Below are 27,227 nucleotides of genomic sequence, written 5' to 3'. Positions count from 1 at the left end.
GTGCACAATCTAGATATAGACTGACCGTTCCAGTCGGAAGATGGCAGCACTACGAGTATGGTTGGTGTGTGTATTTGTGTCAGGTTTGGTTTCCCTGGCCACTGCTGTTAGTCTCTTCAACAAGTTGCCCGCAAGAGATTTTAAGGAATTCAAACAGTCGCCGTTTGTCAGAGTTATCTATTTCTACAAACAAGGTGAGTGATGTAACGTTGCATCCACGGCATGCACGATATGAGTTGAATTTGTGCAGTGTGTACGTTTACTTCCGCGTACAGCATTGTACACACTTTTGATTGAGAATGTGTAATTTCACACGATCACATCTTTTAATAAACCATAGACCTTCCACCTACGTTTGTGGAGGGTCTGTGAATAAACATTTTATGTGGACACCTTGATATGTTGCTGCGATAGATAAATTCATTGACCTGTAGAAGTTGTATGATGTATTCACGACGCGAGACAAGCACCCTCGCTCCTAGATCCTGCTTGCATACATGAGGAAGTAGCGACTCTCTTCTGATCTGATCGACGGCTGCAAGCAAGATTATTCACATATGAACCACGTCCATTGTAAGACGTGCATGATTGAGTGTGTTTACAATAGGTAGATATACTTTTAGTGCATCGACCAAAGGAATTTCTTTTCACGAGTAAATTCAATGCAAGACCATATACAAATTGTAATTATCATAAAACTATGTAAAGAAGTATTCAATTCAATTCAATTTATTGCATTAGGGTCTCTTGACCAGTTAAATAACAATACGTAACAACAGAGAAACTATACAACAGCATGTTTAAAACCCCAACAAGGTTGTGAGAAGGTAAAAATGACAATGACTTTATTTAAACTCGATAATTTTTTGAGCCAAAGGCTCTTCTCACACAATGTCCAGTATCTTTAAAATATTTACAATATATACATTAAAATATTACATTGAAATATCACAGGAAAACGCCAGAACATATGTAAAATACAATTAAACATAACATACATGACAAATAAAAACATAAAACAAAAGCAGCTGACACAAATAGACAATTGGGAATTATTTACACATTATGTAAAAATGACTGAATAAATAAATCAATCAATCAATCACAATCGATCAATCAATAAAAAAATATATAAATAGTTAATGATTGTCAAATCTAATTCTGAACGCTTTGTAAATAAGATAGCAAGATTTCTTGTTTGTCTCTCTTTGCATGAATTAAGTAATTGAACAAATTTAAACATATTTGGAAACTTCCAGAAATATTCAGGAATTAAATCTTTTCTTAAATTAGTATATCTCGAACAAACTAAAATGAAATGATATTGATCATCTTCCAAAAGTTCACAATGTCTACAAACTCTATCATCTAAAGCTTTTCTAACAGGTCTATACCATCTGCCAGATTCAATTTCAAATCTATGCGACGAAACTCTTAACCTTGTTAATGCCTGTCGAAAACAAGGGATATCGGTAGTAACAATGTCTAGATATGGCTTGAAATCAAATGTGTCGAAATGTTGATAGAGTCTTGCCCTAGTTGAATCATTAATTCTGGCAGTCCAGTTTTGTAAAAAGTTATCTGAAAGCCTCTGCTTAACTAAAGAAATAAATACAACTCCTTGGTGTAACCATGCATACATAACACCTAACTCCGATAAAAGATTTCTAACACGAGTGGCCCACTGAATCGATTAGGGTGGAGAAGCATGTCAGATAACAGAAGATTATAAACTCTTTTAATGTACTTACTTGGGTCACTATGTAAAATCTTTAGCCAAAACTTTAGAATCTTGTTTAAACATAAAATACAAAAAGGAACTCTTCCCAGTTCTCCATAAATGAAATCATTTTGAGTACATTGTTTTACACCCATTATAAGTTTCTTACAAAATGAAAGATGAACCCGCTCAATAGCATCAGCTTGTGCAAACCCCCAAACTTCAGCACTGTAGTGCAGAATTGGCAACACTAGCATATCGCTTTTTGGGCTTGTCCAGCTAACACTTGTGTTTCTGTAAACGATCAACCTGGGGTAAACACAATCCCTTTAAAGTATGTAAACTTGTTAACTATATCTAACTGTTGTCCACCATACATAAAACGCAAATTTTGCCTTAGGGAGCCACCCCTTCTAAAAATCATAATTTTTTATTTCAAAACATTTACCTTTAAACGCCACTTCTGACAGTAATTAAACAAAATATGAAAGCCTTTCTGTAAACTGTAAACCTTTCTCAGATTCAGAAAAAATAACGATATCGTCTGCATAGAGTAGCATTAAAATCTTGAAGGAATCAACATCAATACATTCACTGCCGTTTAGTACAAACTCATCTTCAATGTCGTTTACAAACATAGAAAACAAAAAAGGGCGAGAGACATTCCCCTTGCCGAACACCTGTATGTATACTGAATTCACTACTTAAACGTATTTTTAAATTTAACTTGAGATTTTGCAGCTTCATACATAGACATAATGATCTTAAGCAAACTCCAAGCTTAATTACATTTAATTTATACCAAAGATTGTCTCTTCCCACACAATCAAACGCCTTTGTAAAATCAATAAAACCACAATAAAGTTTCCTTCCACTATTTAGAATGTGTGTTATTAGACCATGCAGTACCAAATTATTATCAATTGTTCCATACCATTTCTGAATGACATTTGTGCCTCAATATAAACTGAATAATGTTTGGCCCATCGCGAAAGTCTGCTATTTAGAATTCTAATAAATAATTTGCCAATGGTGCTAAGTAAAGTAATTCCACGATAATTTCCCACATCATGTACACTACCCTTCTTATGTAATGGTATAATATCTCCTAAAGACCAGAGTTCAAGAAAGTATCCTTTATCAAAAATAATATTAAATAACGCATGTAACACAGATAATAAAGTCGGAGTGCCATGAATTAAGAATTCATTCAAAATCTTATCTGGTCCTGCACTTTTACCATTACCCAACTGATTTATAGCATACATAAGTTCCTCTAACGTAATATCAAGTTCACCGAACATAGCCTGTGTTTCGTTTCGAACAAAACGGTCAAATCTAAAATCAATATCATTGTCAACCCTGTGAAAAATATCATCTGGATTATTAACATCACTGAAAAACTCTGCAAAATCAGACATACAAATTTTTACATCCTTTTTACACACAGCGCTACGTAACAGCTTCCAATACTCTTTAGCATTTTTCGTACGTAGAGAGAGTAATTTAGATGTCTGTTCCTCATTGTACTTAAACCGAGCATTTCACAGTGTGGTTCTGTAATTTGATCGAGAGGTTATCATATTTTGTCTGTTTACACTACTTTTCTCACCTCTAAAAATATTAAAATTTCTATAAAACTCTGTCTTCTTAACGGCACACTCCTCATCAAGCCAAGGTAAATTATTATCCTTGTAATCAGTGTAGGTGCTAGACTCACTCCATGTTCTGATATTATTACGCATCTGGGACGCACAGCTTTCGATATGATTAACCAAAACATTTAATTGTGAATTAAGGATTTCATTGTCATCTTGACAACGAGACAAATTGGTAATTATGTTCTGTTAAACCTGTTCTGATTCGAATTGATTCTACATTTGTAATCGGCTGTCCACTGCAAACACCACCTGTACACATAATCAACTCAATTTACATCCTCTGTAAAACCAACATGAGGTGTGTTTTGCGCTACAAAAACATCTGACATAACAATAGAGAATGAAATAAGACAGTGATCTGAGATAATGTTAGGGTCACCAACACTAAAAGACTATATGGTCGAAAATGTCTTTACTAGCCAAAACATAGTCGACAGTACATTGTAAGTATAACAAGTAAATTTACCCACTCCGTAATCACTACCACAACGACCATTCAACATTCTGAGTGAACTTTGCTTACAAAAAGCTAACAATAATGTGCCATTGCTCTATATATCAAATTCCTTCTTCGATTTTTTTTTCCATCTCACTGCTGTGAAGAATATTAGAGTGGGTGCACATTTTATTCAGCTTACATCCTCATCCGGATGTACAGTAGAAATCACGACTACAGATCTGACCTTTGACCTGTCAGTACATTAGAGATTTGTTTTGCGCCATCACTTCTACCTGTGTTTCATATTACACATGGCAGCTCTTTTTCTAGAGGAGTATGCAGAATATGTTGATTATGTGTCAGTCACTTTAATATTGACAACAGCGATATTAGGAAATTTTAGAAAGCCAAAAGTTCAGTTAGAATAAGATACATAAATGTTGCAGTTTGAAAAAAGACATTTATTCAGCTTGAAAGATTGTCAGTACATGTATATGGATATGCACACTTATTTCATCATTCGGTTGCACATAACAGTAGCATCAACAACAAGATTTTGGTGAATTATGTAATGACTTGAAATATTGTCAGAATTTATGCTTGTATTTCTGTATACATGATATAATAACACCTCTACAAGAAACATTACAACACTCATCTGTCTAAGACTTGATATCTGTTTGTAAATGTACTTGTCTATAGTGAATTTAGCTTGTCATCTGATATCTCTGATAATATCACATTGTATCTGATAACCAGTCAATGTGACTCGCTGGTTTGCATGTGTATACAGTGTATACATTTGTATATGTGAAAATAAGTGATGGGGATACAGTTGTATAATTAACATCATCATGTCATCCCCACAAAGGAAGACTTCCGGTATTAGTAGGATATATAACTTGGCAGTGCTTCTGTGTATTTCCTTTACTTATACAGGTAATTCACCTTGTCTCTACATTTTTCTGATTATATGCCGGTAATTTAGCTTCTCTAGTGATATAGCTGATTTACCATGTCTGCATTAATTTGTGATTATAGTCAATATAGCTTCTTACCTGTACTGATCAATGTATCAACATATTGAGCTTACTATTCTGAATATTAAAAAAATAATATGTAAGGATTTTAAACCCCTGCCCCCCACCCCCGTCCCTGCCCACACTCCTGCCATGCCCCTGTCCCCACCCCCATCCCCATCAGCTTAAAACAAAGGTACATTTAATTTAGAATAATAAAATCTACATCTGCAGCAGGTATGATTGTAATAGAGTACGTGTAAGTGAATTTTCGGGTTGAAATGTGAGGCAGTGGAATGGGATGGATGTAACCAGTGAAATAAATATATTTACCCAGTAGGTTTTTGGAGATCAATAGTGATAGGGTTGATTGTAAGATACAGTTTGTGTATGTAGAAGTTCAAGAACTGTGAAATCTATATAATGATGCAAAGTTCATTGTGATAATCTAACCATCATTTAAATTATGATGTAAGCATGTTTAGTATTTTTTCTCTCAGTGATGGCAAGTTGGATAAATTTGACTAATTTCCATGCATTTTTTCTTTTCTTTTTTTTTTCAAAGTCTTGTAAAGTGGAGTATTTCTTCTTTTGTTTATAACGGAAATAAAAAAAATTAAAAGAAAAAAGTAGGGTAAATTTGACTAATTTCCATACATTTTAGTGAGATTCTCGATTGAAATATACTATAGTTATTATGCAAGGATTGCCATATTGAAAATAATGTGTATTCACTTGCTGTTATCGTTCTTGTCAAGCCAATGTGCAATGCAAAGATTGCCATATTGAAAATAATGTGTATTCACTCGCTGTTATCGTTCTTGTCAAGCCAATGTGCAATGCAAAGATTGCCATATTGAAAATAATGTGTATTCACTCGCTATTATCGTTCTTGTAAAGGCCAGTGTACAATCACTGATGTAATCGTGGGTGAGTCATGAGAAATAAAGCCCTACTCCTACTCCTAGTCCAAGTGATGTAGATATGATAAATCACACCATAGGTTTCATCAAGGTGTGTAGCTCGGAGGTATATACTGCTAGCATTGCATCATGGGAGTAGTATTAAGTGATCTTTCTGGGCAATGCAGGCATTATTGCTGTGTCACGTTTTTAGAGCGAAAAATAATAACTATGAAAGGAAACACCAAAATGATTAAATTTTGTTTTATAGTCATATTCTCATCACAGAGCAACGTAGTATTGTCCTGATGCTATTATTCCTGACATTTTGGTTGTCTATGTGATGTCAGTACTAAGAGTGACATATGTCTGTCTGTCAGTTCATCCCACTTTTTAGTCTTTCCCAGTCATACAAATAGCAAAAATTGGCGATTGAATTTTTATCGGTGGTAAATGTATGAACTAATTAGTTGAAATCAGGATATTGGTAAGGTGGCCATTATATTGTTTCATTTCAATGTCGTGTAATTTAATTATGGTTGGTTCATTCAGTAAATGACTAATTATAGTTCTCACTAGGACTTCTAGTTGGTACAGAATTTTACATCCAAATAATGTGAGACTGACGCCTTTGGGAAGAAGATAAACACTGGTGTACCATAAATTGAGATTTCATGCTGGTATTTGAATTTATAGCCTAACAATATTAAAATAATTTATATATCAAGATAATAGGTTTATGTATTTTTACGTGAGTCAAAAACTTATGAACACCACATAGTGCGATGTTGGGTGATTTTATGACATTTAAATTTAAAAAAATCCCCTTTTGAAACCTCAATTTGCATATACCTGATCTAACCACCTTGCCAGAACAAATTGACAGGTAGACACTAAGAGAGATATTTAGTAATAGGTGTAGCAGTTTTGTCCATGTATACACCCACACACACATACACATACACACCATGGTGCTGTGTGACAACAACCATATGTTATATAACCATGGTTATATAGCTCTACCTGAACTGTAGCTCAGCTGTAAATAATAGTCAGTGTGTATTATATTATAAGATGTACTCTTTGCCTTCTGTATAATGATAACACATACATGTATGCACAAGGATCATTTCTCATAATATAACTGATTTAGATATTAACACTCGTATCGATTTCATCATTTTTTTCAATTCATATTTCAGACATACCAAGGCTTGACAAATTTCTTGATGACTTCAAAGAGTCATCAGAGATACTGAGTGATTATGGAGTCAAAACAGCAATTGTGAGTACAAATCCCTTGAGACTAACACCATCAACCTTAGTCTAGAGTCAAAATCCCTTGAGACTAACACACCATCAACCTTAGCCTAGAGTCAAGTCGTGTGCACATTCTGGTTATTACCTTTTCCCATCACTCCTACCTTAAGGCTAACTTGTTATATATTCAAACTTAAGATATATGCAAAACAACATGTATGATCATTGAATATGTTTACATTGTACTGCTCCTGTCTCCTCATTGGTTGTAACCACAGTGATACTATTGACGTCATCCAACAATGGGTACATTAAAATCCCAATAAGAATTTGTGACAGCATTCTGACCAATGTTTCATTAAAAGTAAAAAACCCATTAGCCTTATGCTCTAGGCATGATGGGTAGAGGTGATAGCCAAAAACCTCAAATGACTTGGATTCTAGCCTACATCTATCTGAACAGAGGAAAAACTCATTAATAATATCTCCAGATCAAATACAAGGAAAGTAGAAAGTCTCTCTGTCAGTTTGGTAAAATATATCAGTATCTCATGTTTGTACTGATCAACTACCCTGGTGATGATTTTGATGTGAATAGAAATGGTTTCTCTGTGGAACTGAGAAAACTTATCTCAGATCTTGATTGAATATTGTAACCTCTGCTCTGTATCAGTATGTTTGATACAAGTATATAGTCAAAGCACTATGCTGTCTTCATGAAGTCATAAAAGTATATGTCAATGTAATTTCTTCGGAATATAAAAGAATGAAGTAAATTATAAAGTGTAGAACCTATGTAGCACTCTACCTGTATGTACCAAGCCTTGTTAAGAGTCCAAACAAAACAGCTGAAAATGATGAATGGTTTAGGTACTAAAATGTCTGCTTTTCTGAAGAAAAAAAATGTTTTGGGCAGTGAACATTCTATACTTTATGTTTCTAAGCCTTACAAGTGTTCCTGCTTGTGTCTGTACATAGCTGCTATTGAGGCATTTTTTAAAAGCAATAGGACAATGACAGAAACATAAAAATTTCATTCATGTAAGATTTACAAGGAAGAAATTAAACACCTTGGGAAAATCTAAATAGGTATACATTTTGATATATATGTATATATAGACTTAATTCAAAAGAATTAGGATGTAATGAGTCGTTACCCAGAGTTACACGCTTGTTGCAATCATCAGACGACAATATATATATATATATTGATATAATGACTCATGCAGTAAGTTTCTATTCAAACTGTTATTGATTTTATAGAATTAACAAAAAGTATACATCTATAAAAGTATATGTGATTATTATGTTTCCATAGCGTTTTATAGATTTCTCAGCTGAGCATGAAGGTAGTGCTGCTACCAAGTCAGTTAGACTGTTATCACAATTAAGGATGACTGTAGTGGTGAAGAGTGGTGGTGTTTTTACTACTCATAGAATTAAGACATTTTATTTTGCAGGTAAAAGCTAATGATGGCAGACAAACATGTTTTCAGCTGGTTTATAATTGATATTGAACCATGAACACTTTACCACTATTGTTATTCCGAACTGTGGTATAATTGAACTGATTCTAGACTATTTTCAATAAATACAACATCTACAGAATCATGTTGTCCTTCACCATTTGTTTAAACCCCCCCCCCCAGAAAAAAACAACAACAAAATAAACCAAAAACAACAACTAAAACAACAAACAAACAAAACAAAAACAAAACCCTCAAAACGACAGAACTACATTTGTATTATGATCATCTGTAGGTCACATGTTCATTGTGTATTATTTCTAAACAGGTTAACTGTAAAGAAGACCCTGTTAAAGAGTTCTGTGAGAGAAGACACCCTGTTGAAAATCATTTACTTATTTTCAAGTAAGTGTGAAATGTATACAAGACTTAGTATACTTTGCTAATATTGCATGGTAATTAATTTAAGACACTCAAAAAAAAATACACTGAAAAAAAATACCAGTTCTGGACAAACACATGTTATACAGTAAATGAATGTTGTAGTGGATAACTGATTTGTCATAAACAATTAATAGTATAAATATATTTGTTTTCAATTCTTTGAATTATGACATGTTACTCTTGTCTGCATTGGTCATTTTAGTAAGATGTGATTATCTGTCAGTAATATTACCAATTTCATTGATGACTGCGCTAACTGGAAACCAGTGACTGTGGAGGAAAGATAGGGGATTTTTATTCATCAAACATATTGTCATGTTTATAAGGCCTTGTCACTTCACATCACTAGAGTATTGGCAAACCCTTAGCAGTCACGAATATTTTCCTGCTGAATGAAGAAAAATGTTGAGGAATAATATAATCAACCTCCTCAAACTTAATTTGCGAAAAATTTGGGACGATAGTGACGATTCAAATTTTTGGAATATTTTGACTCGTTTTTCAAACACTGCCAAGTCTGTGATGTACCAGACAGAGTTTGTCTTGACAGAATGACCAGGATATATAATTCCATATATTCTGTCCAAATACAATAACTCGGCTTGCGCATGACATTATTCTCTGTGTTCAATGAGTGATAGTTTGGTTTATGTATGACCACAAGTTTAATGACCCCAAGTCTCAGCAACAGCAAGCATCTAGACACAAAATTGGTCTTTAACTACCACCACTGTGTAGTCAACATCATTTCACCAATACAGTGGTTTTTTATTACCTCCATTCGTCTTATATTACAATATTCAAACCACTTTTATCAAAACTTAATATACATAAATGAACGATACATCATGTAAGATAGGTTCACTTATCATCAGAGGACAGATTATCACAGGTGGATGTCAAACATTTCCGGTAAGTCAGCAAAATGGATGACATTAATCACATTCTAAAGGGTAGGATTTGAGATCCACCAAAGGCACTGTCAAGTATTGGTGTACTAATTGCCCATTTGTCTTTTATCCTTATTAGATCTGGCTATGTGATGACTGAACTGGGGTTGGATTCAATGTTCAGTATTGACGCCATTATGTCCAATATTTTACAGTGAGTATGAAATGCTGTGAACGATAAAATAGCAGCTATTTAATATTTCACCTACTCTACTTATTTCTTGCAAATCATCAGAATTTTGAATAATTACATGTAAAATAATGTGTGATACAGGAAGTTAGCGTACATAGTTAGGTGTTGTGTATGAGGCCATTTTTGTGCTGCAAAGGCTATAAGCTATCGACTTTCTGTTAGTCTTCATTTATGTCTTCTAGCCTCCAGGTTCTAGCTTATTTTTGTTTTTTACTGATAAAAGCAGATTTAATACAAGTTTTAGGTATCTGCAATTTGAATTTATATTTTGATTGTTAACATGGAGGTTACATGTACAAATGTAGTCTGCTCAGTACATATAGTTTGCTGTACATGGTAAAAAGATGTACTTTGTGAAATGAATTTTTACAAAACAAATGTCAGGATGGACACAAATGATTAAGCAAAAGATTGTTATTATTTTGGTGTCCAATTGTTTTTTTCTCTCTCTATTTTTCAACAGTAATAAATATTTTGATAAAATTTAAAACCACATAGAATACTTTTGACTGGGTAACATCAAAAAGATAACATTAAAAATGACTCACGCAGGTTATAATAATACATAAGGCAGTTAAATTTTTTTTAAGCATTGAGCTTTTGATCCGTCTCGGTTGACAATCCTCATCAGAATGACAACTGCAACAATTTTGAACTGCTTGTGCATCAAGACCTGTGTAAGATGTTTGATTTACGAGTGAAACTATGAAGATAATGGAATGAGGCTAGAAATTGTGAGATTTCAGTTAAATCAATATTAAAGTTCCTTGGATTCAGTGTTTGCTAAGAACATCACACCTGGGGATTTCTATCTGCAGAATCATGTATGAACACGTGAATACCCGTGAGAAATCTTTATGGATTGAAACGTTCTTGAAAAACCATAAATTTAAAATAATCTATTTTTCTAAAATTCATATAATTATTGCTTGCCAAAGATATATAAATTCAATTATATATATATATAAATTCCCCGGGGATTATCACAGTTTTTTTTTCAGCTTAGCACCAGTCAGGGAATATTGTTTCTGGTAAAAGTACAAATCAATCTTTCAACATATGCAGTATTACAAGTTTAAATGTTTGTGGGATATATTGTCAACAGTTAGCTGTGTGTTTGTAATCATATTTGGGAATTAAAACTTCGATGGGTAATAAGATTAGTAATTAAATTTAATATTCTGGGTCAATTGGTTTATTTTATAATTAGCTATAATTGCTAGTATATAATTTATCACTATAGAGTTATTAAGAATTTAGTTTGACTCTACGTGTATAATATTTAGTTAGTTTTAATCCCGAAACATTTGATTAATTATTATCCCCTGCTGTGCCTGTTTAAATTGGGTGACTTAGAATGAGAGATGTGGGGGGATCAAATATTGGCCTTTGTTTGTTCGCGTAGAGCCACAGTGGAGTTAAACTCATGACAAATATCAAACTCATAATTCCAGAGTCTAATCTAATTTTCCCAGCCAATTATTGATAATCAAACATCAATTTGGGGAACATATCTTGCGTTGGAAAAACACAATCAGGAGAGAGATCCGGAAAGGGTGAACAGCATGATGAATACAGAGAGTTGAAGGCAATTTGCTGTGTGTGATTAACCATGGACAAGGATATGGGGATAGGATATAACTGACAGTTGTTTGTCAGGACTGATTAGATTTCTGGGATGGGGGTGGACTGGTGGGATGGCGGGGGTTGATGTCAATCATACAATACAAAAAAAGACTAGATTAATAGGAATAGGTAATTGTTGTACGAAGAAAGGCAAAGATTGAGATTTTGAAGAATTCAATTACTCGTATATTAAGAAATAAATCGCTTTTATGATACTGAATGAAATGGAATGTTATCTGTAAAGTATGAATGGATAATGAAAAGAAGATACCAGTATATAAAACCTAGTGTGTTTCTGTGGAATTCTACAAGTATTTGGACTGCTTTAGATGTATCTATCTTTTTCTGAGAGACTTGAAATTAAAAGATTTTCCTTTTTCCCTGTTCAATAATGAATATATGTTATGAATAAATGTCATTATTGTGTTGTGTTGTGTTGTGTTGTGTTGTGTTGTGTTGTGTTGTGTTGTGTTGTGTTGTGTTGTGTTGTGTTGTGTTCATACAATTTAAAATGTCCAAACAACTATCTTAGAATTGTGTCAATTTAACTATGTTTAAATTCATAGCTGTATTCGATATACCATAATTGTACAAGCTCTGAGGAGGTTGAAGGTACAAAGGACATGTAGTTGTGTAAGGGTTATAAAGTAAGACGTGTAAACTTAGAAATTTGAAATATAGGCCGGCTTTGCACCCCCACCACCCACCCCCCCTCCCATCTTCCTGTTGTGGTCACTTCTGTACTTTGTTTTTGTTTGAAGGATGGTTCTCCTAGGAGAAGTGCCAATTGTCCAGAGTGCTGAAGAACTTGAAACAATTATGATAATCAGCAGGGGTGAAAAAGATATTTTATTTTCCTATCAAAAAGCTGTTGGAACATATGGTAAGTCTGTAGATATATTATATTACGGCTGATTTGTTACCATGGCAACTTAATTTAGGTTGATGATAAAGTAAAGTAAAATAATCACAAAATATAACAACCAGCAAAAAATGAGTATGCACACTTATCATACTAGTCAATTTCCGCACACATTTGTAATTCATACCCAGACTTTTGTTGACTATCCTCGTTAGTTCAAATTACCTCAAAATAATGATAATAACATCACGACTACAGCTATTCTTAGGCCAGTGAATAATTGAACTCTTTGGTTATGCATAAAGACTTGGCAGCCTTTACTCCAACATACACTATTTAGAAACTATGATCATAATGGTGATAGCTATAAGAATCACAGCATGGTGCAAACTAGACGTGATAGGTATGACAAACGACATACTTAGAATGGTCCTACCAGTATATAATAAATTTCATGTAATGTTCAATATTGACAGCTTGTTGAAAGTTGAAAAATTCAAATGCTGAGAGGTAGGCGAAGTTGTTATCATCAAAAAGAAAGAAAATTGTAACAATACACATTGAGAAACACTTTGACAAAAGGTTTTTATTTCAAAACCTTTATATCTATCAAGATAATTGTCACCTTAAAATCTGTAATTGTGACTTTTGTTGAGACCGTAATTAGGGGATAACTAACAGGTATTGTGTAAATTTGTAACCAATAGTAATGTATTCATGTGGTAGTCTAATTAGCTCGGAGTCAGAATGCTTATGTTTGAAAATCACTACTAGTGTTCTGTTTTGTAATCTCGGAAAATCCGAGGAGTTAATTAAGACGACTACTCCTAGACAAGTGACTCGTTAATGTGACGGTAGGGATGTCAAGATTATACAACTGTTTCTCACATTTAAAAGTCAGACAGTGTTTGCCCTTTTTAGCACAACTGAACTGATAAGGTTCAGTAGACTAGTGCTATAGGCATGGCAAAGTGTCTGTTTGTCTGTCTGTCTGTCTCTGTGTGTATGTGTATGTGTGTGTGTGTGTGTGTGTGTGTGTGTGTGTGTGTGTGTGTGTGTGTGTGTGTGTGTGTGTGTGTGTGTGTGTGTGTGTGTAAACAACTTAACGTCAAAAACTACTGGACCGATTGCCATGATATTTGGTGGGTATATTACCTTGGGTGTCTAGTTGGGAAATTGTTCAAATCAAAATGACCTTACCACCCGTGTGTGATTTGGGTAAAAAATGTGATTTTTGGTCAAAAAATGTAAACTCCAAAACTACTCGGTAGATCGAAGAGGTGATTAGATTAAGAAATGTTCATGACATGATGATCCCATCAGTATATGCACATTAGGTCTAAAAATGTTTTTTTTTTTGTCAAAAATATATAGTTCCAAAACTACTGAGCAGATTGGGCTGAAATTTGTTGGGGATGCATGTGGGGATGTGTAAATGAAGCTGTATTCATAATGTGATGATCCCATCAGTGATATGCATATTAGCTCTAAAAATGTCAATTTTGGTCAAAAACTTATATCTTGAAATTGCATGGTGAATGGGTTGAAACTTGGTGGGGATGTTTCTGGAGGTATTATTCTGCAGTTATTGTTGAAAACATTTTAACACAATTGGCCTTAGCAATCATGATCACACCCTTAGCAACAGTGAAATGACAATGCATATTACAAAGATAACAACAGGGATGGGTAGGTAAGTGACTGAAGATTCAAAAAATGTATGCAATATGCTTAGCAACAGGACGACGCCCATAATAACAGCGAAATGATGGTTTATATCGCAAAGATGAAAAGTGGGAAGGGTAGGCAAGTTAATAAAGATTCCAAAAATGTATGCAAATATCCCTAGCAACAAGACCATGTTCATAGCAACAGCCAAATACAGTTGTGCTACAATGCCAATGGCACTATTTAAAACGACAATGGAAATTATTTCAAGGACAATTAAAAATGTTTATAAATCTGTGTGTACTGAGTCATTTAGTATGTAGCAGAATACATTCCATTATTATGGAATATATTTTCTTGTAAAGGTCATTGATCATCGATGAAATCTATGAAACTGATTGTACCTGATCGAATTCCACAGACTTGAAATATCTGTTGCCCTTTACTAGAAAATTTAGTCTAAATTTACCAGATTTCCACCTCTCTGTTGTACAGATTCTTCACCTGTTTTTTTTCCTCTTATGAGATAATTTAAGGGTAGAATTTTGTGTTGCACAACACAAACACTTCAATTTTGAAAGCATGACATTACCTGTATTTCTATTATTTTATATACAGTACTGATATGTTTGAATCTTAAACACATTGATTTTGTCTTTCAACACAAGTTGCTGCACTCTGCCCTTTACTAGAACACACTTGTCATGGCAACAGTTCTGATAAGTGTTACATGTAAAAGATTCAGTCAGCAGTTACGATACATGATATTTTTGATCTGTGACATCTTTGATGACAGGTTGTTCATGCCATTGACATAGTAAATTATCTACAGACACAGACTGTTTCACAATCCTACAAATGATTTCTGTTATTTCATCTTACAATAGTAATGTACATAGTGTGAAATATTTCATTTTCAAGAGGTGTACACTAAATCATTTTCAGAGTACCTGTTACTAGACATAATTCCAGATATTTTGAGTAGGGAGAATGATACAGAATATATTAGAATATAAAACAGAAGTAGCTAAGGAACCACTTGTAGTGACAGACTGTAGCTTTTTTACACCATAAGATATGATAGAGTATCAAGCAATGTATGCATAGTTTGTCCATAGATCTTGGAGGGGACTACAAAATCTATGACTTGTCATGGTAACTGTAGTCAGTGTAACTAATGAACAAACAATTGGGAGATGTCAACGTGAGATTGGTAAAATTGTGTCTTCTTCAGGTCTATGCTATCTTTCAAAGATAAGTCTTAGAGTATCCTTTATACATGACATGGGTGAAAGGCTGTTGAATGTATGTATCACTTTGTAGTGAATATTAAATCCAGTGATCTCAGCTGACTTTAACCCAGACAAAGGATTTTACATTACATTAAATTTAGTCAAACCAAGTGAGTGACCTCAGATTGTTCAAGTCTTTGTTTTCCAATATCAAAATATATACGCAGCATGTTGCGCCATCTTTTGTGTGTTTGTTCACACTTACTCATTTCATCTGACACAGCTTAGATTGATCCAAATCCAGCCCAAGTAGTATGATTACGTCAACCTATTTTGATTGATATCTCAGCAAATAGTACACCTTTTGTAATCGTGATGTAATTCATGTCTATGTTGGATCACATGCATAATGCCATGGATGTTCCTTGGCCTTTACATGTATTGACCAAAGGGTAAAATCTTAATAATTTTTTGAAAACAATACTAGGAAATTATTAATATAAGAATAATTCTCTTTGTCATGCAAATGACCAAAATTCTACTATTATTTTCTGGGGAAAGCAACTATTATAGTTAAAGAGTATGTAGGAACTGACATATTTCATTTATATGTAATCTGGGTTTGTCTGTTTTCCACAACTAGAACACCGAATCTTTATGGAAGTGGCCTTTGTGTATGGTCAGAAATACAAGTTTGCCTTCACAACAGCTACAGATGTCATTCCTGTCATAAGGTGAGAATAAAATTTGTGTAATTCATAGAGTTGATAAATTGATATTTTGTAATGATATAGTAACTATTCTTTATTAAACATATTAATGTTTGAGGACACTTGTTGATATTCTGACGAAACATCCACCAGTCACGTTGTGCTTTCTCCCTTGTTGCCAAGGCAACTAGTTAGCACCACAGCGGGGTCTCTGAGCCCCCTTGTGATTGTAGGGAGAACACTGGTACACATACCTGAAGTCAGACTCAGTAAAGACAATAGGTGTATTTTATTTAACTCTCACTTTGGTTTGTTGTTATTTCCATAGTTCATTTGAAGTTAGAACACCGTCAATATGGTACTTGCAGTGCAAAGCAGTAAAGGGTAAAGATGAAGCTTGTCCTGTTCTCAGATATGCTGGACCAATGAATCTAGTAACCTTGTCAAGATATATGAAACTCATTAGTATTCCAAACATAGTAAGTAACATGGTTAGATTTTTTTGGTGAATTCCAAACAGGCAGTCTCAAAAAACACAGTGTGATGGTTTGTTGTATCATTCTCTAGCTTGTCTTAAAGCACAGTTTGATGGTTAGTTGTATGTTTCTCGAGGTCGGCTCAAAACATAGTTTGATGGTTTGTTGTATCTTACCTCTAGGTTGACCTACAGCCAGACAGTCTCAAAACACAATATGACGATTTGAATATTCATCAGACGTACATTTTCACAAGTACTGCTATGCACAAGGAAACACAGACTATTTTGGAAGAAGTAGCACAGGATTTCATTGGAGTTGTAGGATTTATCATTGTAGACGTGTAAGTCATTTTATTATTTTGTTTTGCTAATTTAAAAATGTTTATGTTTAACAGTCGAGTGTCTTTGAAGGTCTTGATTTCAACAAGAAAATATTGTTTATATAACCGTGACATATTGGATAAAACATGATCACTTGTATAGAGTGAAATCTTCAACAGAGTATCATTTAATTATTAGTGTCATTTTATACAGTGAAATGCTGTTACATAACTTTTTGTCTATTTTTTGTCAATTTTTGTCAGATGTAAAATTACCAAGTATTTCATTAAAAAAATTGAATGAGCAGATTTATGTGTTTACTAGTCATTGATGGTACTGTGTACGCTGTCAGATAATTTAGTCCATGTGTAAACAGTTCAGATCATTTAGTTGTTGTCAAAAATGAAAAAATTATGGAGGCTGATAGTCGCTTTGTAGTCAGACATAATGTAGCAAGTTACTTGACGTAAAAATAGGAACAAATATTATGAGTAAAATATTCAAGTTGTAATTACAAGGGTTTTGGTAATCCTTGGCAATAAGTACATTATATATATATAAGTGACTGTATTTATATCTTATAGTTTTCAAATGTCATGAAAAAATAAAATTAATTACAGAGTAAGAAACTGACGATTGCATATAATTCTACAACTGTTAAATAAATAATGTCATTATTATTATTTGGACAGAATATGTTTGTTAAATTATTTCTATGTGGATAAATTCCGGCAGTCCCTATTTTGATATTTTTGTAGTACTCATGATATCCTTAATGCAATAATGACAAAAGTGACATGTTTAATTATATTGATCATAAATAGGGAGAAGATGGACGACAAACTTTCACAAGAACTTGGCTATGGGTCAAAGGTGAAGGAAGTTCCTGCTGCTGCAGTGAAACTACTACACAGTGTAAGTTTTGCTTAGCTAGGCCTGTTCTAGGGTTGACTATTTTAAGTCTGTATATATATATATATATATATATGTATATAAGACAGAATTTGATAGATGTTCACTGCACCTGTTGTAAGTTTAAAACTCTAGATAACTGTTGTGCCAGCATTGATGGTTATATGTATGATTTTAATAGGGAAAAGAAAATTATGCATTGTCATTCATTTACAACAGTACGATACATCAAAGTCTGTTCAATGATCTGATAGTATCTGTACCTTGTGTTTATCTCATAGGAAGAATTAGGCTACATGGAAATCAAATTTACAGCCACAAACATACGCAATTTTATAACTGACATCATTGAAGCTTACTCTGGTGAAAAGAAAGATGAATCTGTTGAATATAATGAGGAAGAAGAAGAAGGAAGTGAGGATGATCTGTTTGAAGTACCTCGTAAGTTGTTAGTTTATATTGAAAATATTGTCAGAAATTGTGTGGTTCCGGGTACGCTCAATTTTAGAATAGGTGGGGTAGGTAGATTTTTTCTTTTATTTTATTTATATTTTTTTCTGTGTGAGTGTCTAGTTCAGGTTTTCCATTGTTTTCCAAATGACCTCTGTTTTGTTTATTTCTTTCTATCTGATGTACAGCCATTACAGATTGGAAGAACAGTTTTAGAACTTCTTTTTAAGTTGATGTTAGTTTCCGCATCTGCTATTGCTCATGAAACCTCACAATTTTTGCGATTTTGTTATTTTTTTTCTTGAAAACATGAAAAAAATAGTTTAGGGTCAGCAGTGAAAAACTAGGTAAGGTCGGGTAACCGGAACCAAAAAATTTTGTTTTTAGGCCAGAGCAGAATTTTTTGCAAGCCAAACAAAGAACACTCAATGTAGTTATATGCTGGGTAAGTTGTTACTTCAAGTAATATAGTGTCTCATAAGGTCAAATGTTTTGGCTTTTTTATCTTTCAAAAACACTTTTCCATTTCTTTTATCGGATGTGTACTTCTCAAGTTATTTGTATGGTGAAGGTGGAAAATTACATGCTTAGTGGCAGAATGTGCAAATATCAGACCAATCACTAAGATTGGCATCTGTCAGTACTGATTGATATTTGATAATCTGTATTTTTGAAGCTGAAGAAATCCAAGACGATCCTGTCGCTGAGGATGCGTATTTATTGAGAAAGAAGAAAATCAACTCACCTCACATTCCAGCACTGACAGATAAAACAACTCCAGAGTTTATCAATGAGAAATCAGTTGGATTGATAATGTTTTATGTAGACTGTAAGTACTATTTTTCCACATTAGCCAATGTTGTAAATTTTTCTTCTGTTCCTGGAGACCAAATTTTGTGTATTACCCAGTGTTGGTGTCTAACGTATCGAATGGCTACAAAATATACTATTTTTGTTCATTTCTTTCTTCTGTGAAATAGTGAAGATTTTGTTTCTAATAAAAAGGAATCAGTTTTACATTACAATACCAGGCAGTTTCTCCTGTACTAATATTTCTTAAAACTTTCATTCATCACAGCAGAGATTAGGCAAAAATATATGTTCTCTATCAGTTTTACTTTGTCAAACAAATTTCTGTGAGCTGTGATCTGTTCAAACTAAGGGTCTAAATTTCACTAATTTGACACAGTTTGTTTTGCTTTGATTGATTTTAATATATCTGATTTAATATACAAACACATGAAAAGCATGTATAAAAATAACATGTCCTTGTTATCATGCAAATGAGTCATTTTGAAGAATTTAAATGTCTTTGGGATATGAAATGTTTTATTTATGTTCATGTAACCAAAAGGAAGATTTTGTTATCATCTTCATCAAGTTTATATCATCTCAGAGGTGTCTCTTATCATAAATCTAATAGAGCAAAGTATTACAGTCACAAGAAATACTAGTCCTGCTTGCAGTCAGAATAACCTTGGACTTGATACTGTCTTTCTCTGAACAGCAGTTGGAATGAGTCCCAGCTTACTCTTGAACAGTTATGATTATCTGTTTATGCTTAACTTATACAAAATAAAGTAGGATACAAAATTGAGAAACTCCGTCATTTTAACTTTTACATTCATGTACGTATTGTATGTATCTAGGGGATGCAAGAACACAGGTGTTCATGGAGCAGTATGCCATGGCTGGGGAAGCGTTGGCTGATAAAACAAAAGATGAAACTAGTCCTCTGGCTAGAGTGAATTGTGCCGACTGGCCTGATGTCTGTGAAAAGAACAATGTGACAAGATATCCTATATTCCAGCTGTTCAAGGACACTAAGCTGTATGGAGAGTATGAGGGAAGATTGGAGATGAACAGCGTAGTCAAGTTTGTCAGCTTGTGAGTTTTTACAGGTCCTTCTTTGTATCATACAGAAAAATAGATGGATTAAAGTCAGTTGGGAAAGTTATAAACATAATGTAATTTTGTCAACAGAAAGGAAAGGAAAAAACCCAGAGAGATTACTATTGAATTTGGAAATAGAACTTATACAATTTATTTGATTGTATGGAAGCATTGATTGAAAGAAGGTTTTATTGATTGTATTGAATTGAAAGAAGGTTATATTAATCTCCAGAGTACAATCATGTATAGAACTGTATTTCCACGTACCGTGTTTCCCAGAAGGCGAACACGGAAGTATATATCTAATTGAAAGAAGGTTATGCTGGTCTCCAGAGTGCATGTATAGAATTGTATTTCTACACACTGTTTTCCAGAAAGCCAACTTTTTTAGTAGCCAGTTCATTAAATACTTGAAAGGTATAAAAAAATTTCCCCTGAAATTAAGCCAACTTTTAGCTGTTCATTCATAATATTGTACAGGTGTGTTTTTGCACAACATATGATGTACATAGAAATATGACAGCTGTCAAACAATCACCTTTTTGTTCAAAATCTGTCCACAGACACCTTTTGGACAATCCTATTGTCTTGACGACCAAAGAAGATGTTGAATCATTCATGACTGGGAAATTTTCCAGTGTTGTACCAGAAGGAATTGAAACAGTTGTGCTTGGTTTGTTTGCTGATGATGCAGAAAAGGGTACGATATGATATAAATATGATCATTTCTAACTAAATTCATTACTAAAATATGGTCGTCAGCTGTGAAATTATTATTATGAAGCTATTATTATCAAATTTGGTAGTATGAAACAGTATGTTATCAAATCTAATTATTACCAAAAATAGTAGTATGGAAATATTACAGCTCCAAGTGCAAATCGTAAGGACTTGCATTCTACAATGTATATTGAATAAAACTTGTCTGTTCTATTATATAGCAATATCAATTTTACTGTAAAAACATGTTTTCATGACTTTTTTATTTTTTTTTTTATAGAAAAAAAGGTGTTCACTGACGTTGGCAAACAACTTCATGGCCAATACCTGCTAGGATACAGTGTGGACCAAATTGCAAAAGAAATGTAAGTAGGTCTATCAGAATAGTGATCTAACTATGCTAGTAATATACAAATAGACACACACTTGACGAACAGGCAACACCAAATATTTGTGTTACCTTTTCAAAGTAACCTCAAAGTGTATATATTGACTTGTTTCGCATATTTACTAGTCAAGTGGGCAGTATCATAAAACCACTTGTTTCCCCCATGACTGTGAGTCACCCTAATAAAGTTCGTTTCTTGAGACTAAGACAAATCTTGAGGGCTTAATATATCAGTTGCCTTTTGGACAATGTCTGCAGGCCTTGAGGAATCAGACTTTTGCCCATTAAGTCACGTCAGTATGTGTTGCATAACTCCCCCATCCATTAGAACACAAAACTTTGGGGTTTTGAGTAATAATCCGCAGTTGTGGACACTAGACAAGGTTAAAATTACCTTCATCAGATTTTGTTCAGTTTTGGTTACTTGTTTTTTAGACACCTTATCCAAAATTATATCGGGCTGATATTTATCAGATCAATGTTGTGAATTTTCTCAACCTATATCTGCTTATGATGGCATGAGGATACATGAATTGAATTGATTTGATTTGATTTGATTTGAATTGGCAACAAAATATTCGGAAAACAACAAACTAAAGCAGATATACAGTACGGCAAGTATCACATTCGCAGGAAAGACAGAACAGATACATCACTGAATACATTTGCCAGGGATGACACAAAAAAGTTTTAACAACAGTTCCGTGTTTTCTGTAATTTTCTGTCAAAAGGAATAACAGGGTTATCATTAACATAGGTAGACTAGTAATTTAAATTCATACAATATAGCTTGCATGTTGTGTTTGTCCACCTTGCATATTTTGCCTCTAAATATGTCCTTTTCATTGAAATCACCATAGTAGAGCTATTCTGACACAGTAGCTGTCACTTGTGACTGTTTAATTGTAAATTGTCATCATACATTGTTTTTCCTAGTAGGCAGCAGCTAGGCTCATGAAGTGCTAAATCTAACACTTTGCCACACAACCGTTCATTTTTTGACACCCTTTGTTACCTGTGTTCATTAATTTCAGAGCCCCAAGGTTTGACACGGGTGTTTCCAGCATCATTATTATCAAATTGAATGATGAACACCAACCTTATGTTGTACTACAGCAATTATTACCAACCAATGATGTGATTGATTTCATTAAGCATTCTAGTCTACCCATATATGTAAGTTTAAATCTGTATTTCTTCTCCTGTGCTTTCTCAAGAGATTGCACAAACAGAGCTTAAAGACACAAAATATGTCTAATTTAGTAAACACAATACACATACATATTTGCTATAATAATGCTTTAAATTTTGGTCTTGAGGAAAGAGTGTTCAAGTTCAACATGGTTTCAAATTTAGGAATGTATTTGGAAACATCTGATGATGCAAAACTAGGGTGTCGGTGTTCCTGAAATCTGGATTGTAATGTTCTTTCCGTTTCACCAATGTAGTTAGTCATACAGGATGTGTTTGTCCAAACCCTCACACATTACATAGTAAACATGACCACATCTCCCCCCCCCCCACTCTCTGTACTTTGACGCAAAGTTTTTAATTTATTTGTAACTATTCACCAGCTCATAATATTGTTATATTTTTATCTTGCAGACTGAATTAAGAGCCAGTAATTTTGTAGCCTATCAGTCACTACAACGACCTTTCCTTATATTATTTGGTAACACTGTTGATTTGGAAGGTCAACCTAGTCAGGTTATAGCAGAGATAGCAAAGAGTGGACAGTTTTCTGATTTGATATTCTGTTGGATGAATTTGTAAGTCATCTTCAATTCTGTTGTTTTCCATATCAGGATGTGTAGATGAATGTTGCTAGGCTACCAATTGGGCATGTTATTGAATTTTCTACCATTTTTCCCGTTAACTTGTACTGTGTACTGGTGTGGATTTATGGTGACATGGAGAGTGAGATTAACATTTCAAATTGAAGAAGCCAATATGTATCTAAATATCTTTGTTCTTCAGAAAATGATCCCAAAAAAGAAACAACACATGATAACATGAAATGATTGTACAAAAAAATTAAACAGGAGTGCTGAAATTTGCCTTGTTTATTTTGTTTTGACTGTTACTTACAACAAAGGAAAAAAGACATTTGTTTTGATGTATGGTTATACTATAATTTACAGTATGACTATCTGTACTATAGAACTACATCATACCTGTTGTATGATCTGATTGTATACACAAATTTACAAGGAATCCTAAAAATTAAAACTACAACATGTATTACCCCTAACAAATAAATTGTGGATCAATATGAATACAGCATATATATTTTCAGTTTACATGTGTACTAGTCATTGATAGTTCTTGATAAAGCTTGTCAGTAGTATAGGTATCTCTTCAGTAAATGAAGCCCGCCATTTTGTTTTTTACTACAACCAATGATTATCCAGACCTGTGATTGCTTGTATCTTACAGGGAGGATGACGGTTCAATGGGAGGCTATATTCTACATAATTATATAACAGAAGCCCCCATACCTTCAATTGTTATGGTCAACCACCAAGATGGCAAAGTGTATAGCTATCCACATCCATATGATATTGACAAATCTGGTATTATTAAGTGGTTACATATGCTCAAAGGAGGAGAAATCAAAATGCACACAAGTAAGTTTTATGGATGTATGCTAATGAGATGTGATATACTTTATCCTGATTGGTTGGTAAATGATAGCCTTTATTTTCTGTATGAAGATTAGTTTGATACTTCACCCTGATTGGTTGGTAAATGATAGCCATGAGTGTCTGTATGGAGATTAGTTTGATACTTCACCCTGATTGGTTGGTAAATGATAGCCATGAGTGTCTGTATGGAGACTAGTTTGATACTTCACCTTGATTGGTTGGTAAATGATAGCCATGAGTGTCTGTATGGAGATTAGTTTGATACTTCACCCTGATTGGTTGGTAAATGATAGCCATGAGTGTCTGTATGGAGATTAGTTTGATACTTCACCCTGATTGGTTGGTAAATGATAGCCATGAGTGTCTGTATGGAGATTAGTTTGATACTTCACCCTGATTGGTTGGTAAATGATAGCCATGAGTGTCTGTATGGAGATTAGTTTGATACTTCACCCTGATTGGTTGGTAAATGATAGCCATTACTTTCTGTATCTATATTATCTTTTACCCCGATAAGGTGAGGTTATGTTATAATTCTGTGTCTGTCTGTCTGTCTGTCTGTGTGTGTGTGTGTGTTTGTAAGTGTGGTTGTATCTTGTCTTCACTGTCTTTCTACCACTGTCATCATTTATGTAAAAAGAGTGGGATCAATTCAAATTTTTGTAGGCATATTCTGTTGACAGTAAGATATATTTCCATAGTGTTATATATGTGTTGGCAAATCACAAGAACGGTAAATTTATACAACGTATGGAATCATTGAGTGCCTGTTTAATGGTTAATTTTCTTTCATTCTGTGTTGTTAGTGCGAATATAGCAAAAGAGCAAAATACACGCATCTCAGAAATGGATACTAAAAAGTGTTTGATTATTTGTTTTAAGTTTTTAAAGATTAATTGTTAATTAAATATTATTTTTCACAGGTGAACTCCGAGAGGGTAAATGGAAACCAATGATGCCAGGATACGACTTTCTGTTTTTCATTGATTCAGAAATGGGAATAATAGAAGAACCACCATCATCATCAGGTGAAGAGAAACAAAAAGAGTTTCGTAGTGGAGGAATCATTCGACCTCGAGGCAGCAAATCATCAAATATGAATGAAGCAGAAAATGAACAAAGTCATTCCCACACTGAGCTTTGAAGTGCCTCACAAAGTCCTCCCCACACTGAGCTTTCAAATATTTCTTTCAGGATTTGCCAGTCATATTATCAGCCTATTTATATCTTGCGTCATTTCCCTGCAAGTAATTGACTAAAAAAATACTTTGACAAAAAATGTACCCACTGCATATTACTTTTGTTAAATAAATATATTTATATTTTGTTTTGTTTTTTATATCAAAGTTCTATTTTTGAGACAACTAAATAGACAAAGGTAATAGGATTATATTGTCCAAACACATTCTTCTTATCATCTTTAATAGACAATTGTATTGGTTGCCATGGTTATCATCGATCGATTTCACTAGTACTTGTCACGCGATAATTCAGTGAGTGAATCCCAAACACCAGATACTTAAGCATATACTGACAAATACAAAATTTCATTTTGAATACATGTTCACTTCCTTTGCAGATGTGTTTTTTCCACCACATAAAAGCCCAGCTGAAAATTCTTTTTTCTTCTTCTCATTGTAACCATGGTTACACATGTCCTCGCTAGTAAACCATCCTTCTATTAAAGGATAACTTGTTTTGTTAAAAAGGTCATGTTCACTTCCTGCAAAACCTGCTTGGTTACATTCTAACAATCAGTACAAATGTAATTTATTGCAAGTAGACAGCCACATATGAGACAGTGTTTAAGCTGAACTATTGAAAAATATAAATTTATAAATGATGAGGACTTTGATTAAAAAAAAGAGAACACAATTTATTGATATTGTATATTTATCTTTTGCTGGCTGTGGTGATTTGATGGGAATAAAATGTAGTCTAAATTTAATTGGGTATATCATAAATTTCAATTGTCACTTTATGAATATTGGTGAATGATTTATTGTTATACTACAGGCCTATAAGTATGTATTTGATGGATACTTCATCAACTCTTACAGTTTATTACACTTCGATGCAAAAACATGTCAGGTCACAACCGAAAAAAAAATGAATAAAAAACTTAGGATTTTTGACACACAAAATATATATTTAGTAATTATAGCAATGACTCTATCAGTATCTTATATATATATATATATATATATATATATATATATATATATATATATATATATATATATATATATATATATATATATATATATATATATATATATATATATATATATATATATATATATATATATATACAAGTGTGCAATATTTGTATATTTTCAAAGCAACAGCGTCTTGCCATTCGTAAGAAAGTACTGTAATACTCAAATCAGTTTAGATTATTTCCAGTTATGATTTTGAGAAAGGTTACTAGAACAATTATCAACTTTTAGTATAGTAACTAATCCTCGCAGGTGGATTTATATTATCTTTCAAATGTTGATTCCTATGTGACATACAATCATTAAACACTACTGCTGATGGTGTAAATTCTCACATACTCAATATGATACCCAAAACAGAAGAAATTAAAAGCTTTGCTATTAATGAGTTGTCTATTTTTTACATAATGTAAAGAACATGGAAGTGTTCTTCCAGAGCTGGATTTTTACATCAAAATGTTTTTCAGGAAAGAGTATCCATTTGAAATTATGGAAAAGTGAAAATATCTGAGACCTCATCAAGGAAAGGGTGCCGAGGTGTTAATTATATATATATATTTATAGAGAGTTAGATAGGTTTAGGGATTTCCATACTGTTATTTAAAATTTGTATTTGCCTTTTCTTCTATCTGTATTTCACTATTTATTGAGAGCTGTAGTATTTGCCAAACTTTATCTTGCATAAAAGATGTTCTAAATCTTACCCATCATAACCAGAGTCTGAAGTTTTTGTCTTCACTGAATGTAACAAAAGTATGCCCTATACTTTGGTATACATCATAACCAGAGAATTTTACTCGTCTTCACTGTATGTTACAAATCATACCCCAATATCCCTGGTTACAAGTTTTCATAACATCCTGATCCATGTATGCAAGCTCGGAGATTAGTGTGCTGCTTGCTACACTGTGTACAAATACAAGATTGGTGTTGCTGCTTGTATGATGTGGGCATCCTATTACCTAGCCGTGCGGTTAGAGCTGTCAATCATCCTACAACATATTATATTCACTAAGACAAATAATGACTGCCAATCATCCTACATGTTA

The 27,227-nt window shown here is 33.4% G+C and overlaps 1 protein-coding gene across 1 annotated transcript; it reads left to right on the top strand.

Annotated features, from left to right (window-relative positions):
- Window positions 1–39: 39 nt before the first annotated feature.
- LOC144452673 (thioredoxin domain-containing protein 16-like) lies at window positions 40–26,131 on the top strand. The gene is made up of 18 exons (XM_078143821.1): window positions 40–194; window positions 6,944–7,026; window positions 8,796–8,872; window positions 9,941–10,015; window positions 12,442–12,563; window positions 16,086–16,176; window positions 16,481–16,631; window positions 16,811–16,971; window positions 17,776–17,866; window positions 18,145–18,304; window positions 18,990–19,142; window positions 19,963–20,200; window positions 20,770–20,906; window positions 21,207–21,291; window positions 22,349–22,490; window positions 22,920–23,083; window positions 23,751–23,941; window positions 24,883–26,131. Exons 1-18 carry the CDS (start codon window positions 41–43, stop codon window positions 25,101–25,103), a joined length of 2,496 nt encoding a protein of 831 aa, XP_077999947.1. The 5' UTR covers window position 40; the 3' UTR covers window positions 25,104–26,131.
- The last annotated feature ends 1,096 nt before the right edge of the window (window positions 26,132–27,227 follow it).

The sequence above is a fragment of the Glandiceps talaboti genome, chromosome 2 (genome assembly GCF_964340395.1).
Source record: "Glandiceps talaboti chromosome 2, keGlaTala1.1, whole genome shotgun sequence".
In the NCBI taxonomy this organism is placed as follows: Eukaryota; Metazoa; Hemichordata; class Enteropneusta; family Spengelidae; genus Glandiceps; species Glandiceps talaboti.
This window is presented reverse-complemented; position numbering and strand designations above follow the sequence as displayed.